General features: G+C 40.4%; 1 protein-coding gene across 11 annotated transcripts in view; it reads right to left on the bottom strand.

The window, feature by feature from the left end:
- The window catches only part of WNK2 (WNK lysine deficient protein kinase 2), a 168,188-nt gene that overhangs the window by 40,079 nt on the left and 111,107 nt on the right, over positions 1-17,002 (bottom strand). For 10 of the 11 annotated variants that reach the window (XM_048488208.1, XM_048488207.1, XM_048488201.1 and 7 more), the window contains 9 exons: positions 15,977-16,142; positions 15,783-15,899; positions 14,370-14,537; positions 14,222-14,267; positions 11,927-12,043; positions 9,484-10,523; positions 7,226-7,298; positions 3,809-3,864; positions 2,992-3,635 (listed from right to left, as the gene is read on the bottom strand). In XM_048488208.1, the coding sequence (XP_048344165.1) occupies positions 2,992-3,635; positions 3,809-3,864; positions 7,226-7,298; positions 9,484-10,523; positions 11,927-12,043; positions 14,222-14,267; positions 14,370-14,537; positions 15,783-15,899; positions 15,977-16,142 (2,427 nt within the window). The remainder of the gene's footprint in view (positions 1-2,991; positions 3,636-3,808; positions 3,865-7,225; positions 7,299-9,483; positions 10,524-11,926; positions 12,044-14,221; positions 14,268-14,369; positions 14,538-15,782; positions 15,900-15,976; positions 16,143-17,002) is intronic. The other variant, XM_048488199.1, reaches the window with a different exon arrangement.

Genomic DNA, 17,002 nt, shown 5'->3' with positions numbered 1-17,002 from the left:
ACCATCAGCGGCCGGTCCCTCCAAAGGCCTGGCGGAACAGCTCCGTCTTACAGGCCCTGCGGAATTCACCGAGGTAAAGGCCCTGGCCCGTGTGGAGGCCAGCCGCATCATCGAGGGGCCAGGGACCACCAGTAAGTTGGCCTCCACTGAACGAAGAGGCCGTGTAGGGACATATGGGGTGATGCGGTCTCGAAGATACGAGGGTCCCAGGCCGCATAAAGCCTTAAAGGTCAATACCAACACCTTGAAGACGATCTGGAACTCTACTGGAAGCCAGCGCAGCTGGCGAAGCACAGGCTGGATGTGATCCCAGATGGCGCTGCCTGTGAGTAGACGCGCCGCTGCATGTTGGACCAGTTTCAGCCTCCGGATCAGCCGCAAGGGAAGGCCCGCGTAGAGCGAGTTACAATAGTCTAACCTGGAGGTGACCGTTGCATGGATCACGGTGGCTAGGTCCGCTTGGGAGAGGAAGGGTGCCAGCCACCGGGCCTGGCGTAGATGGAAGAAAGCAACCCGGGTTATATGTGCCACCTGGGTCTCCATTGAGAGAGACGAATCCAGGTGGACCCCCAGGTTGCGCACGGAGGGGGTCGGTGCCAATGTGACCCCCTCCCACACCGGCGGCTGAAAAGCCCCGCATCCCCCCTCACGGCCGAGCCAGAGGATCTCCGTCTTTGATGGATTCAGTTTTAACCTGCTCTGTCGCAACCAGCCAGCGACCGCCTCCAGACAATGCTGTAGAGCTGCAGGGGCGGTGGCTGCTCCCCCCTCCATCGACAGAATGAGCTGTGTGTCATCTGCATATTGATGACACACAAGCCCAAAACTCCGTACCAGCTGAGCAAGGGGTCGCATATAGATGTTAAATAATAGCGGGGATAGTAGCGCCCCCTGGGGTACACCACAATGAAGTGTGCATTGGTGTGCATTGGTGCTGCAGCCTGGTGTGCATTGGTGCTGCAGCCTGCCACCAGGGGACTTGGATGAGACTGTGAGATGTTATGATTATCTGAGCCAAGCACAACTCCTGAGCTACTGGTTTATACCAAGCTTTAAATTACTTGATATCAGGAATATTTTGCACAAAAGCTCCATTGTAGCACACTGTGACAGCAAATTTTATCACTCCGACATACAGAAATCTATACTATCCATAGCCACTTGCAGTTTTACAAGAAAGGGATAGTTTGTACTCTAGAAAGTCTTTTTTTCGTAACAACCTATTGATTTAAGTTGAATTCAATAATTCTGGAGGCAAGTTGAGGATATATTTCCTACAACAGTGGCCAGGATTTTTGTACTATTAACATAGTGTTCAAGATGAATACATTAACTGAATATTCTTCCTATATTTATTATCCAAAATTCTCAGACTTAAATGGAGAAAAATCAATTTGTTTTACTATCGAACAGGCAAATCAAAGCCTAGATTGAAAAAAATTTGCTACTTGAGTCCACATGAGTCCACACTCAAGGACTTCCTAATTCCCTCACCTCATGAATGAATTCGGCAATAGTAAAAATATGAAAGAACAAATTATCCAAATCAATATTCTCCTTATTTGTAAAAAAAATTCTCTATGTGATGTACAAGGAAAGGCATTACCCACTTGGTCACTTACAGCTCAATCCCACAAATCAAGGAGACCCAGGACAGTGGTGTTGCTGTGCTGCTATCTCCAGAGGGCTTTATGGAAGTGCAGGGAGGCAGGGAAAATGGAAACAAAACTCCGCTGCTGGAAAGCCATCCATAGAACTAAATGGGGTTATGCCTCCCAAAAGGCTCGCATAACTCTGAGTCCTGGGGTACCTAGCTGCAAAGACTGGGTGGAAGCCACTAATGTCAGCTCCACCCCCAAGAACTCCCCACTGCCCCCTTGCACTGGTGTCCAATAGAGCTCTGCAATGGCAATTATTTCCAGCTTTCACCACTGCAGAACTGAGGGGTGGCTGCACGTTAGCATCTTTGCCCTCTTTGCCAGAGGGTTGCTCCTTATGCTGGCAGAGGGGCTTTTCCCGGCTCCCTGAGCTGCCAGGAAGCCTTTTTGAAGGTGGCAGGATGGTGTGCATTGGTGCTGCAGCCTGCCACCAGGGGACTTGGATGAGACTGTGAGATGTTATGATTTTATTGCTGCGTTTTAAGATGGAAACTGCCCTGAACCAGCAAAGGAAAGGGCACCCTACAAATTGTCAGGATGGGCCCCTTGGCTCATCCCCCCTCCCCCTTCTAGCCTTCCAGGAAACAAAAGCTAAAATGCAGCCACAGCTCTCCAAGGTGTGGCCAAGCTCTGCCTTTTGTAATGTTAACTCTGTATCTGAATGTTGGTATTCTTTCCTTTGTTATTTTACTGTAACTGCGGCTCTTGGGCCTGGCTAGGGAGCAGGCCAAGGGCAGCAGGGATTTAAGTTTTTGTTCTTTCTATATTCCTCAGAATTTGTCTATCCCTCACATGCTTCAGTTCGCAATAAAGTCTTACGTTTTTTAAAGAAAAACTACAGGGCGCTTTATTTCGGGACTGCAGTCTCACACTTAGACGAATAGAATAAAATAAAATATATTTTGGCACGGAAAGTGTGAGATATACTTATGTTAGTGTGAAGATGGCAGCCTCATTCATCTCCGATCACATAAGACAGGACGAGTAGTTTTTTCCTAAGATTTATCACTTTGGGCTGTGTGTGTTAGCTCTCAGGATTGAATGTTTCCCTGACATCTTCTCTGCGTGAATGGAATGTATTTAAATGGAGGAGCATTCAATCATGTGAGTCCTGTTTGTAAATGAGCACAACGTTGTACAACCTAAACACAGACTTCTACTTCAGAGGAGGGACATTTACATGCCTGTAAAATCTTACCATTCCCACTTGTGATAAATGTGCATATAAAGCAAAAAGGAAATGAATAAACTCTTTAAAAATGCAGCTGGGAATACTGCCTAAAGATAAATGGGGAAAAAAAGATTCTTGCACTCTGATGTTAATGAAACATACTTTTCTCTAAGGTTCTGCAATTCTTTCTTCATATCTGCATCTTCAAACTCTGAGTCATTGTCACTGCTTACATATGATGACTGGGAGTGGAAAGAAGTTATGTTGATAGTTGGGATTTTTGTTCCATGGCCATTAGGGGAATCAAGGCCTTGTGAACTTGACTTTCCAGACTTCTGCAGAAAAGATGAGGCCTTTTTTGCATGATCATTTCCTGCACTACTGCTCTGAGGTGACTGTGGAGGAGCAGCTGGTTTTCTCTGAAAGGACTCATCTTCAGTATCACTAGAATCATGACCACAAAGGACATCAATAGAAGATGTTGTCTGCGTTCGCCGAAAAGAGGTCTTTGTATCAGGACTAGAAGGCTGATCATCCAGATAAACATCTGGTGGTGCAGAGTACCTCAATAAATGCAAGGATGGTAAAGTCAACTCATCCTGTGTGCTGATCACTGAAAATCTCCCAATAGTTTTTGCTGGTGTACTATTTTGTGTTTCAGCCTGATTTCCGTGAAAGCTGGAATCCACAGAGTCATCTCTTTGAGATTTATTTCTCTCCTCTTCAAGTAATTTTACCAATTTCGCATTTGTATTCATTTTACAAGCTTCTTTCTGGTCATTTAGATTTGATGATGAAAAAGTAACCTAAAACAAGATGAAAGAAAATGAAATCAGAATTTGGAGAATATAATTCCAATGACTAAAGCATTTGTTCTGATAAGAGTTAACAGTGACTTCCATTAATGTAAATTTTGTAGAATAAGATGCATATATAGAAACAAAAATCAGTAAAGCAGGAAACTGTAAGTTTGCAGTACCTGAGCGAGTTGGGATGTTAGAGCAACAGAATTTGAAGTAATGTATGTAGCTTGGCCTGTTTGATCAGAAAAAAATTACATATGCTTGGTAATACAGATTTTATAAAAAAGCAACAGTTAACACAACTAACCTTCACTTCACAAAATCATACATGTACTCTTTACAAGTTGAAATCCTTATGTCCTACAAGACATAATCTCACATCTACATGAGTTAAATGTAAATTAAAATGGCAACTGCAACTCTTAAGATGTTCAAAGTGCTGAGAAGTATTCAGCTATTCAGCGTAATGACCTGTTCTTGAATGAAAAGAAGACTGTCCTACTGTGTATGATCTGTCCTCACAGCCTGATGAATTTCCACACATTGGTGTCTTATAGTGTCATCCTAAAATCACTTTCCTGATAATAAACCCTATGGAATAGATGTTTGGAATTCTGTTAAGGATTGTTGTCTTACCTGAATAAAGGCTATGCACAAATAATTGAAAACATGCAAGCTTGAACTGTACAATAAATCCCCAGATTTTATAGTGTTATCAGTTATTTATTTATTACATTTTCCTATACAATATGTGAAATGACTGTGATCTCATATAGGTTGAGCAGTTTTCATGGACAAGGTTGTTTACAATCTTACTCCTAGTTGTCAAATTTATCTGAATCAATCCTTTGCAAATTCATATACTAATACTGCCTGTCATTATTTTATATCAAATTACATTCAATTTATTAATGTACAGTTTTAGATAAAATAAGCATGCCTGTTTTAGATTTTTTTTTTCTGAAGGGAAAGAACATGAGTATCTGGGTGCACAAGCCAGATGGTTATGTAACTTGTGCATCCCCACAGCCACTAATAGCAGTAAGCAGGAAGAGGGATTTGGCTACTGTAAAACACCTTTGATTTGAAAAAACTCAATCACATCTCCTCTAAAAAAACCAAGAAAATCAAATGCAGCACATTTGTACTTCTATGCTTTCTCCTACAAGGTGACATAGTGGCAAGGGGACGGGGTGAGGCGCGATGCATCCGGCGTGCGCCGGTGCAGGGGCGTTCCAGGGTGGGCGGGGGCACGGCAGGGGCGTACACGTGCCCTGGGTACAGTTCCCCCTTGCTCCACCCCTGCTAGTAGCTATGGAGTAGAGAGGATTTACTTCAGGAAAGAGGCAAAGGGAGGTAAAATCCCTTTCCACCAACCACACTGCCCTGATTATATTTGAGTTTTCTGCAGCTGTTTTTAAATAAAATGGAAGGCAATGGGAGATTCCAAGGCTGCCCTAGCAGTAGGCATGTTCATGGCAAGGCTGCCTTAATAACAGCAGCTCAGGACTTCATGGCCATCAAGACAACCTTACAGTAAGGTGTCACCAATATGCAGATGACCCCCTGCTCTATTTTTCTTTAATAGCAGAGCCAGGTAGGTCTTGGAAAGTCATAAACAGGTACCTGCAGAAACTAAGGGGATGGATGAGGGCTAATAAACATACTGTTGGTCAGTGGAGAAACTGCTGAGGAACTGCAGAGCCAGTCTTTCCTGAAAAAGGATTGCACTCCCCTGAAGGAGCAGGTATGTAGCTTGGGTTGATACTAAAGCATGCCCAGTGGTTGGGGGCTCTGGCCTGTATGGTAAATAGTGCTTCTTATCACCTTCAACTACAGCTGTTTCTCGAAAAGTGTGATCTGGCCACAGTGATCCATCCAAGTTAGATTATATATGGGACTGCCTTTGACAATGATTCAGAAACTTCCATTGTCCAAAATACAGTATATAGGGGTACATTATTGGGATTGTATCATTCTTGTGTTGAAAGTTGCAATGGCTACCCATTTGTTTCTGGACACAAGTGCTCGATCTTACCTTCATGGCTTTAATTAGCTTGGGAAAGAGTATACCTGAAGAACTGTGCCCTTCCATACTCTCCAGATCACCAGTTAAGATACACCTCTCAGGCCCTGCTCTCTGTGTTCCTGCCATCAAAGGTGAGGTGGGTGGCAACTAGAGACAGGGAATTTTCTGTGGGGCATCCCATTTTTGGAATGCCCTTCTATTTAGGCTCACCTGGTGCCTATTTGAGTTACTTTATGCAACAGTCTAAAATGCATTTTTTAGTCCAGACTTTTAACTAGTGGGTTTGTCTTATCAGTTTTTTAATGGTCTGCTCTGGCTTACTGACCATTTTTATGCTGCTTGTGTCTAATGGCTTGCTTTGAATGAGGTTTTTTTATACTGAGGTTTTTCAATTGTAAGCCAGCTTGAGCAGTACTCTGAAGAGGCAGCATAAAAATATTTTAAACAAATAAATAATATCCGATTACATATCTTTTCAATCTTATCTGTATGCCTCATAATAGGTTCTAATAATTTACCAGACACTATGCATTTTATCTTTCATCTCATTCTTATAACAGTATGAAAGTGTCAATGATGAGTGTGGTTCAAACACTCCATAAACTATGAACTATAAAATAAAATATGAATTCTTCTAGTTGCCTAGGAGTATGTCAAAATTTTAATTTCTTCCTTCAGAGGCCCAATGCTTAAAATTCTAGTAAGTATCTGAAATTAACACAACATATTCCAAGTGCATTCCAGTGAATTTTTTTTTTAAAGTTGGGTGGACGCAATGCCCAACACATGTAATTTTTTTTAAAAAAAATTCTTCCCAGTAGAACTAAACATTTGTTCAACAACAGTAATGGTACTAACCATTTATTCAACACATCCAAATTGTAGATGGGAAGCTGTTTCCAGTATGCTGAACTTCTAGATTTCTTAAAATTGAATTTAGTAGCTAAAAAATCTGAATTATATTTAAGTAGCATACACGTGCATAAAATCCTGTGCATTCAGGTCCAAATCACACAAACAGCTAGCCTGTCATGTGTTAAGGTAAGAATGGGATAGTATTGCCCAAATGTGCCATTATTTGCTTTTTATCATTAAAATTTAAAATTGTACTTTTGTATGTATTTATTAACATATTGTTTATGTACATGGCATCGAGTCACAATTGAATTTCGGTGACCCGAGCAAGGGGCTTTCAAGGCAAGTGAGAAGCACAGACTGTTCTTTTTTGCCTTTCTGTGCAGCATTTCTTGGTAGTTCTCTGTATCAGTATTAATCCTACTTAGCTTCTGATTTCTGATGATATTGGGCTATAGCACACAATTTTACATATTCATTTCACATGTAAAGATATTACATTTAGGATTCTGCTAAACTAGCAGATTAAGCATTAGAAGCTGATAACTCCCAAAGACACTTTGTAATCACTGGTGGTGTGTCTCCTAGATCTTCTAAAGACAATAACTAGAAAGTAATACCACAATTGGCACCCATCTGTGATATCTGCTGGTCAGAAGGATGTCTAATTAGCATGAATAAACATCAGACTTCTTGCACGATTTGTTACCTGCTTTACCTGTTGACTCATGACTTTTTTCAGAAGGATGGATGCTGGTGCAAATATCTTCTGATTTTTTCACCTTTAGACCAAAGGACCAAAACATCTGTTAACTTTTCAAATACATCATACAGAAAGTTTGACATTATTTTATGTTTTTATCTTTAATAAAAGAACTATGTATCAGTAAATTGCCACTTTTATTACTGTAAGCACTTATTTTTCACAGACAGTAGAGGCTGCCACATTCCGAGTGGTTTAACAGTAAGCTTTTTAGAAATAAGCATTATGTAAAGCTATATAGAGATTTACATGAGAACTGCAATAGAAATCTGCAAATCCCAAACTACATACATAATTTAGAATTTAGTTAACACATATAACAGCGGTTATTGGCATATTTATGGCATTTTAAAATGTAAAAAAATTGTTTTGCAAGCAATTCTACAAAAGTGCCCAATATTTGACAGAGAGAAACTATTTCATCCTGTACTGCCTTAGCACATGTATCTTAAGGTTTGTCATTTGATAAGTAGGAAAAAATAAGCATTAAAATAAGAAAGTGAATTTCGTAGTCAGGGGTTTATTTCATAGCTTCCAAAATTTCCCATTTTTAATCAGAAAAAAAACTAGAAAAAGTCCTCTGACTTTTTGCTACTATATATGTTGAATGAGTAATACTTTATCTTAAAAAGTATTTCACTCATTCTGTACAGAAAAATTGAAAAGCAATTCTCAGAACATTAAAAAATGTTTGAACATTTAAAAAGTCTTTTACAGCATAACATTAAAAAAAAACTTCCCCAAAAATGCCTTTACATTACAAGGAAGGTGGTTAGGGTGGGGTAAGAGATTTTATTGGGATCGAAGTCAAAGATTTATCATGGGTATTTATTTTCTTTTAAGCATAAGGGGCATATGCGTAGCATAATGTACACCTCAGTAATAATCATATGTAGTTTGAAATCCAGTATGCTCTCACTAAATGGCATGTCTGATTTTGATCTGCAGTAATCAAAGCTAGGGGTCATCTCCCAGAGTGTTGTAGTGGTTAAGAGCAGGTAGACTTTAATCTGGAGAACTGGGTTTGATTCCCCACTCCTCCACATGGACGGCAAACTCTAATCTGGTGAACCAGATTCGTTTTCCCACCCCTACATTCCTTTTGGGTGACTCAGGGTGTCACAATTCGTTTAGTACTCTCTAACGTGCGAGCGACCCTGACTTTCCCCTCAGCCAGAGAGGCAGCTTCATACTGGTCGCCCCCTTCCACTCACCATCCTGTCCAGCGTTGCTCTGGAGGGCTGCAGGGACCTGCCCACACTGCCCTCTGACCTCCAGGGGTCTCTGCAGCCCTCCAGAGCGATGCTGGACGGGACTGTGAGTGGAGGGGAGGGGGAAAGTGGTGTCTTCCCGCCAGTGCTGTTCTCACCGTGCCGATGGGAAGACGGCGCTATGCAAAAACCTCACTCGTTGAATAAGGTTTATAGCAGAGGCTTCATGCTGCTCCTGGGCAGCCAGGATGGTGCTGCTGCAATGCAGCAGCGCCTCCTGTGTGAACAGCAGCCCAGAGATGCTGTTTTTGCCATCCCTGGGTCACTGTATTTTGCCCGTGCAGAAAGGGCCTAGGATTCTGACTTTGTGCGTCATAGGGATCATTCCACTCCAGTCTTTTCCCATCTACGCTGGCTCCTGATTTGTTTCTAGTCCCAATTAAAGGTTCTGCTATTGACCTTTAAAGCCCTGTATGGATTACCTTAAGGACCACCTACTCCCATATGAACATACCCATCCTCCATGACCATCATCAGGGGTATGCTTCAGGTACCCTCACCATCTGAGGCTAGATAGGAAAAAAAGTCTTTTTAATTGTGGTGCCAAAATTCTGAAACTCCCCCCCCCCCCCCCGGGATATTCTCTGTCTCCCTTTATATCTGTCTTCTGCCAGCTGGTGAAGACTTTTTTTTTTGTTCAGTGACTCTCATTAGACTTCCTTCCTGTTTGTGAATGGTGTGCTTAAGTTTTATTTAATTGCTTTATGTATTTGATATATTTTATCTACATTTGAAAAATTCCTTTGATTGTTCGCCATCTTGGGAACCCTCAGCAGGGTGGGAAAGCAATGTTTTAAATACATAAGGTAAATAATATCCAATATCTGCAGTGTCTTTTTTAAAAAAACAACATCCAGACATATCTGCTATTGCAAAGTTTACAACAAAGGGAACATAAACAAGTTAACTTGCCAGAAAAAAAGAAAACCGTACTTTAGAAGTTGCACTGGGTGTAGACTGGTCCTCAGCATTAACATCCTTGCCAGTGCTTGGGACTTTACAACTTAGTTCTTTCAAATCCAGGGAAGCCAGATTAAATTCACCATCCCCCTGGTCCAAGGGGACAAAGTTGTCAGGTGTTGCTGCAGATGCAGATGAAGTTAGAACACACTCTTGGTAAAGAAGGTTGCGCAGTTTCTCGTCCAAACTTTTTATTGTGTTATCAGCAAAATCAACCCTAGGTGGTCCTTCACCATCTGACTCCACTGCACAGGGTGGTTGGGGTGCATTGCCAGTAAGGCCGGTGCCTGGAACAGACTGAGCTTGGGTTGGCATTATGGGCAGCTGGGATGCAGCTACTGAAGTATGGGGAGGACTTGAAAGCTGAGGTGCTGCCAAAATCAGAGGATCAGGAACAGCCGACCCTGGAATCATCTGACCTCCAAAAGAATGCTGAATTAGATTAGGCTGACTGCTGTCTGACAAATGAGGGATTTGTGTTGGAGGCTGCTGTTCCAAAATAGTAGCATCAGAGACAACTGAGAGTGGGCAGACTTCTGCTGCCTTTGCAGGAATGGGCTGAATCAACTTTGGCAGGCCAGCAGCGCAACGTTCAGCCTCTGCATCAGGGACACCAGCATTTTCATCTATTCGCGGGAGTGCCTGCATAGGGGGATTCACTGGAAGCTGAGCATCACAATGATCCTCAGCTGAAGTTGCAGTGTGGGAAGGACTGCTAGGCTGACTGTGTAAAGCAGAATGTGGCCGAGAGCATTCTGCTTGGCCTATAGTTTCAGCAGCCTGTTCTAGAGGAAGTGGAGCTGTTGGTGGGAGAGATGCTGCTGCTGTTTCTGCCTGGCTCTGTGACAGGGAAGATGACGCAGCAGCAGGAACTTGTGTCAGTGGGGAAGGAGGCGGTGTTCCTCTGGGGCTTTCATAGGTACTCTTTTGACTAGAAAGCTGGTGATAAGCAACATTATTTTGTTTGTCTGCCACTGTAGAGTTTTGTTGCTGATCATTTAACTGCTCCGGATCTACAAACAAAAGAGAGAGAGGGGGGGAACTCTGAATTCAGAGAATTATACTTTTCACTGATATCTAGCTACTGAGAGATGCATATTGAATAGCAATACATAGCAGACATTTCCTATGCATTACTGTAGCTAATATTCTCTTTTAATTTGAAAACAATTGTAAAATAAAGCAGGCTGTGAGCCTTCTTCAAAAAAATCAAGAGTGCTCATTTTTTCATTTCATCTACATATTCAACTGAAATGCCATCCTAAAGACCATTTTTACTGACTGTGACAGCTTGATCTAGCTATCTCTAATGGGAAATGTATTGCACTTTATTCGCTATTAGCATTAATCATGCATTGCCCCATTTCAGCCAGCTGGTAAATTGAGATTAATAATAAGGTGCTCTCAGTGTTACATGGGTGTCTAAAATTCATTTAGGCAACTCGGGCTCCAATTAGTTTTACATCTGTAAAACAAAAAAGGCAGCAATTTCAATATCCATAAATGTGTATTGTTTGGAGCAAGGTTTCTTTGCTAATTTGATTGACATTAGTTCTTACAACAGAACTACCTTCCCCTAGCTTTTTCAATCATCCTAAGTAATAGATGACTTACAGACCAGTCCAAGGGAGGGGAGACTGGAGTGCCGAATGTGGATGCCACCACGGCGCTACCTCCAAAGAGGCATTCAGGGGACAAGGTGCTGGGGAAGAAGAAGGAAGTCCTTTCTCCATGGGAAAACTCACATTTTTCAGTGGCATAGGTCTGTGCCACTGAAAGAGAGTGTTCCTGGGCCAAAAGTCCACCCCTGAGCATGCCCTCCCTTCAAGCCTGTGCAGTGTAGAAGTGACAGCATTGAGTAACACTACTTGGTTCTTGCGCTGCGGTGCCCTGCTGCCAGGGTAAATCCCCGTGTGCCAGCATCATGCCACTTTGTGCAATGCTAGTGGCAGCAGCATCACTGCAACCCTCACACTGCTTCCAATGTGGCTTCAGCCCAGCCCCCTCTGGATTGAAACCTAAATGTTCCTTTTTCCTGGAAAGACAATTGTAATTTTTGCTAATTCTTATTTTAAAACCAGGGATGGAGACGTATTTCCAGATATCTTGTCTACTCTCTTACTTCTGTAAATATTGACTATAGCCTGACAGATGCTTAATGACATAAGAGAAACATGTCCAATATCCTGAATATACTTTGACTGGCAAGAGGTTTAGTTTTAAAGGAACTTTTACTGTATCTTTTATCTTCCTCTCAAGTACTCTTTTCTAAACAAATAAGTTGACAATAGATTTTTTAAATGTTGCCGTCAGTATTCTTTTTGTACAAAGCACCCTTGAACTATTTGGTGAAGAAGGGCAAAATATTAAAAACATATTATCTGACTTCAATAAATCTGATAGATATCACAAGTACCTGGAGCTTCAATCTGTTCTGTAGTTTGAGGGACAGGTGGAGAAATTTCTGGTATTTCAGTAGCAGGATTTTCCACAACAGGGCAAATAATAAACCATCGTTTTCCTGTATGTAGAACTATTTATAAAAGATAAACAAAAAGCTGAAATTATGAACATTTGGCAACAATGTACTCTTACTCCATTTAGATTAGCTCAAAGCAGATCTAGCAGATTTAAAGGTGATGCTTTAGTCTTTCTATCAGTGCTAATGAAAATTAAAACTACTGCTGGAGAAGAATGTTGAAAGTTTGAATACATTTCCTGTTCCAGTTTATAATTTCCTAAGAGAACAATCCAGATCCCAAAGGAGGTTATAGACAGTGCTGCCACCACACTGCCTGCTGCCTCTAGAGTGCTTTCAGGTGGAGCAGTAAGTTCACCCTCCCCGATGCTGGCATTCTTGGGGCGAAAGCCTGGTGGGACCTGACTAACATTGGCTCTGCCTCTGGGAATGCCCTCAGTTGTGCTGACCTACAAGGTAGGCCAACACAACTCTAAAAACAGCACCCAGAGGCACGTTGTGTGCTGCAGAACTCTGTCCTGCCACTTACACTGGCTATGAGGGCAAACATGGAAACATTGGTTGTTCAATCCTCCTCTCCAAATCTGGATTGGCCTGCCCACCATTACAACTCTGGACCTTCTTTCAGTCATAATGATAGGGCAGCTGACCTCTCATCTACCAATTCCCTTTCCTACCTGTTTGACACATTCATCATGTCTATGATTTATGGTGATGGGAATTGTAGTTGAAATTGAAAACGAGCACAGTTTATAAACTATTCCTCCATTCTAATATGTTCTTGATAACAGGAGCTTTGGGGTGTGTAGTTCTTGGCTGCTATGCACCCTAAAATTAAGCTAAGGATTATTTCAGCAATTTATAACACCTGAACAGACATTGGAGCCTGCAATGCTGACTCTAGGAAATATACTCTTTTCCCTTATTTCTGACTCATTTACTGAGATTATTTTTTAAAACTGTAATTCCTAAAGTTTTCATTGATACTGACTAGCAATAATAAGAGGCATTTATTGCAAATGCTGAGGGAAGCACAACTTCTATAAGCCCTATCAGCTATAGTGTTGAAAGAGAAATAAAAGTGGCAGAGGAAAAGGCTAGTTAGTCTCCACCAGAATGTATCTTTCATATCTTTGGAGAATGCTTGGGGGCAGGGAGGACAGAATTCTCAGAAAGAACCAACTTATTCCAATGTGTGGTTTTTGTATATGCCTGATTAAAACAATAATTTCTGTTATACATACAACCTACTCCTAATTATTTATTATTGTTCAGTGTTCCCTGCAGCTTACTATCAAGTAAGTGTGCACAGGATCATGGTCTCTGTGAATGAAACATGCATATAGGCATCTGTACTTTAAGTTCACATCTAGTTTTTCAAGAATAAAGTGATATCCAGATTTATATTTTATTTTCTGGCAATGATGGTAGACCAAACAGTCACACTCTTCTAAGTCCTTGAACATCAGTGATTTGATTATGACTAATTGTGATGCACATATGAACACAGAAGAAAAAAAAATCTCTTGAAGATCAAAAAGCAAGCTGGAGTGTGTGTTCAAACAATTTTTTTTTAAAAAAAAACCTGATCAGCCAATTAGGAAGATCCCAAAGAAGTCCCTGTCTGTTATCTGAAATGTCAAGAACAATCCAGTTTCATTTCTGATATATCAATATTTTAGCATTGTATATATTGTACCAACATTAGATACAAAACTGCTGCCCTTGTGGCACTAAAGAAGTTTAAAGCTTTGGATCCATATTTCTTCCAAAGGCTACTGGTTTAATAGATAAATTAACTGGGGGTCATCCAGTAAATCCCATTCATATTGTCACTTCACATTGCTTTTTCTTACCTCTTCACTCACCTGGCACTTACCTGGAGTGTATTTGTTTGCAGTTTTGATTCAGTATGTTTTGATGATAATGTATATTTTTGTAGTTTGACTTTTTCCCTTTGGAGGCTTTCATACTGCTTACCAGTTGGTGAGCAGATACATATGTATATACTTATTTGTCTGTTTTCTTGTTTAAGTGTTGTTCTTGAGATATGTGACTGTTATATCTTGTTATTAAATTGAGCACTTTGCATCTTTTTATTGGTAGGTTTTTCATTAGCCAGTAGCTCGGGTGTAGTAGGTATCCTTTTGGTTTGATTATTATTGGGTTGATAAATTACACATTTTACAGGTTTTAATGACATTGCATATACTTAATGAAAAATATTTTTACCATTCTGTTGATACACTGGCATTCTTGCTTGGGATTGCCGATTTTCCTGGTTAACAAAAAGGAGACTGTTAGTACTCTAGTCAACATTTATATTAGAAATATATGTGTCACTTCTTCACTTTTTCAAAGAACTCCTCAAAATCAATACCTCATTGATTTCCAGCCTGAAAGCATCTTGCTGAGGGCTTGTTCCCTGATCAGAGCTTCGTTCTCCTTCTGTATCTTCACTAAGCATATCTTCTGCTTTGTCAATGATTTCTTTTAGTTGCTCAATAAATATTTCTTTCTCAGTTGGTAATATAAATTCATTTTCTACCTACATGAACACACATAAACATTTTTATAACATGTAGCTCCTTCATGGCTTCAGTTAATTGTAATACCAATTTATCCCCTTTAAATAACAATCACTTGAAGAGTGAAGAAGTTTTATATCTTTAAAACAGAGTTTATCTTAATGCCGGCTTGAGTTTTATGCTTGCAACAAACTTATCTTTTTAAACACTATCAGCACTGTTTACGGATAACAATCCATAATAACAAATGAAAAAAACTTAGGTGCTGTGTGGTTTCCGGGCTGTATGGCCGTGTTCTAGCAGCATTCTCTCCTGACGTTTCGCCTGCATCTGTGGCTGGCATCTTCAGAGGATCTGTGCCAGCCACAGATGCGAAAGCAGCGTCAGGAGAAAATACTGCTAGAATTCTGGATAAACCCGGAAATACAACACAATATTCCGACGTGAAAGCCTTCGACAAGAAAAAAACTTAGTTTAAGATTATATGTAGATGTGTCTGACACTTCTGACATTTCACTACACAGAGCTCAGATACTCCAACTGAGGTTGAAAAAACTGTCCATTTCTTTTTTGTTATTGGTGGCATTGACTAGAGATCTTACAATTCTGGAAAAAATATTAGTTCAGATATAAAACACCACAGTATATAAGACACCATTAAAAACAATTTTATCTTTTCTTATTTTGTGTGTGTGTGCAAGACTACTTGAAATCATCCACAACTAATATTAACAACAGAGGTCCCCTGATGAAGCTGAAAATGAATGTTCCAGTGCATAATAAGCTTTTCATAATATGTAAGAAGGGCTTCGATGGGTCATTACAAACTTTCAGCTTGCCATGCTTTTGCTTGAGCCATTGACCACAATAGACATGTTGAATAAAACATTGGGCTGGAGGTGGGGGAGCATTAAGAGGCATTAATCATTCTGTGACCTTCTGGAACTAGATGTACAGCTACAATTCATGGGTATGGGTTTTTGACAGGTCATTGCGGTTTTTGTCATTCTACAGTCAAGCCACTGTAGTAGCTCATTAACAGGGACTTGAATAAACTCATTTTATACTATTACTATCTTGGGCACCAACTTGAAATGTTAAGAAAAAGGAAACCTAACAAAAATTAATCTGTACCTCATTATTTTCCTTCCAGATGAGCAGAAAATGTGTTTCCATATGTATTTATATGATGACAGTTATGTTAATTCAGTTTGTGAAAGCAAACTCTTAGTGATATCTAAATCCCAAGTTAAGTAAGGTCTTACCATATAAGTAGCAATTTCTTCTGGAGCATCACCATCTAAATCAAACTTAAATGTGACCATTTTGTGATTGTGTGTTTCCAGCTGACATTCTACCATCTTATCACCTGTGTTGCATACCTACGAAAAGAACCAACAATTATTTCTAATATTATCAAAAGGATAAATCAATCGAAGATAAAAGTGAGTTGACTTACATTTAAGATTGTTAGTTTAGGCTTGTTGGTCTTTTCCTGTCGAGAACGAGTACGTGTTGATTTCTTGTGTTTCTTCGAAGGTTTGGCCTCTTGCTTTCCACTTCCACTTGTTCCTTCAAAACTGTCGCTCATCTCTTTACCAGAAGCGACATCAGCACTCATATAGCTTTGCAGCACAGAATGAAAAAATATATGCTCATCAAGACAGGGCAAATGGCACTAGCTTAATGCAGCCCTGGTTTAGAAGCATTTACAGGCTTCATTGGTACAGTTACTCTTAAACTACAGGGTCCAGTTCTAAACTTATTGTAAATACTGGAACCACTTATAACTTTATTCCATGCTGCTTCCTCCTTCCTCCAGATAAAACACAGTAAACCTACATCAGTTAGCACTGAACATACTTGCATTTTATTTCTCATGTTCAGTGTTGATATAGTGCTAATGAATAGCAGGCTGTATTTCTGGCTAACTCAAAATGCTGAGACAAACTCAAATTTGCTACCAAGCCTCCTACAGTCCTTACACCTAGCTCAATCTGTCTTTTCTGGCAATCCGCTGGTGTGAAAGTTGCAGCCTACTTTTGGCCCTCAATTCATAGTTTGAATCCTGACATGCCATTGCATTGGAATAGAAGTGCCAGGATGGATAAAATAAAAAAAAAACATTGCAAGTCCATTTTTAGCTATCATTGCCATTTTTGGACTTATTTTTTAAATTGATTTGTTTAAAGTTAGTACTTCATTTAATTTATTCAGAGCCCATTGTGAAGCAATACTTACATGACATTGGTCCCATATTAAGAAATTATGCAGGTCTATCACAACAGTTATAGCCTGCACTAGAAGCAAGAATGTTCCTGCTTTGCCAGTCACCAAGGTCACTATGGAGAATATTCCTGCTTTGCCAGTCACCAGTCACTATGGAGACCAGTATGCATATAGTTGAACCCACTTTGAACACTTCAAGTTTTGGGTAGATGGGGAAACTGTTCTCCAGGTCTCAAGGTTGGTATGCTATTATAAA

Source organism: Sphaerodactylus townsendi, linkage group LG03 (genome assembly GCF_021028975.2).
Source record: "Sphaerodactylus townsendi isolate TG3544 linkage group LG03, MPM_Stown_v2.3, whole genome shotgun sequence".
NCBI classification, from domain to species: Eukaryota; Metazoa; Chordata; class Lepidosauria; order Squamata; family Sphaerodactylidae; genus Sphaerodactylus; species Sphaerodactylus townsendi.
This window is presented reverse-complemented; position numbering and strand designations above follow the sequence as displayed.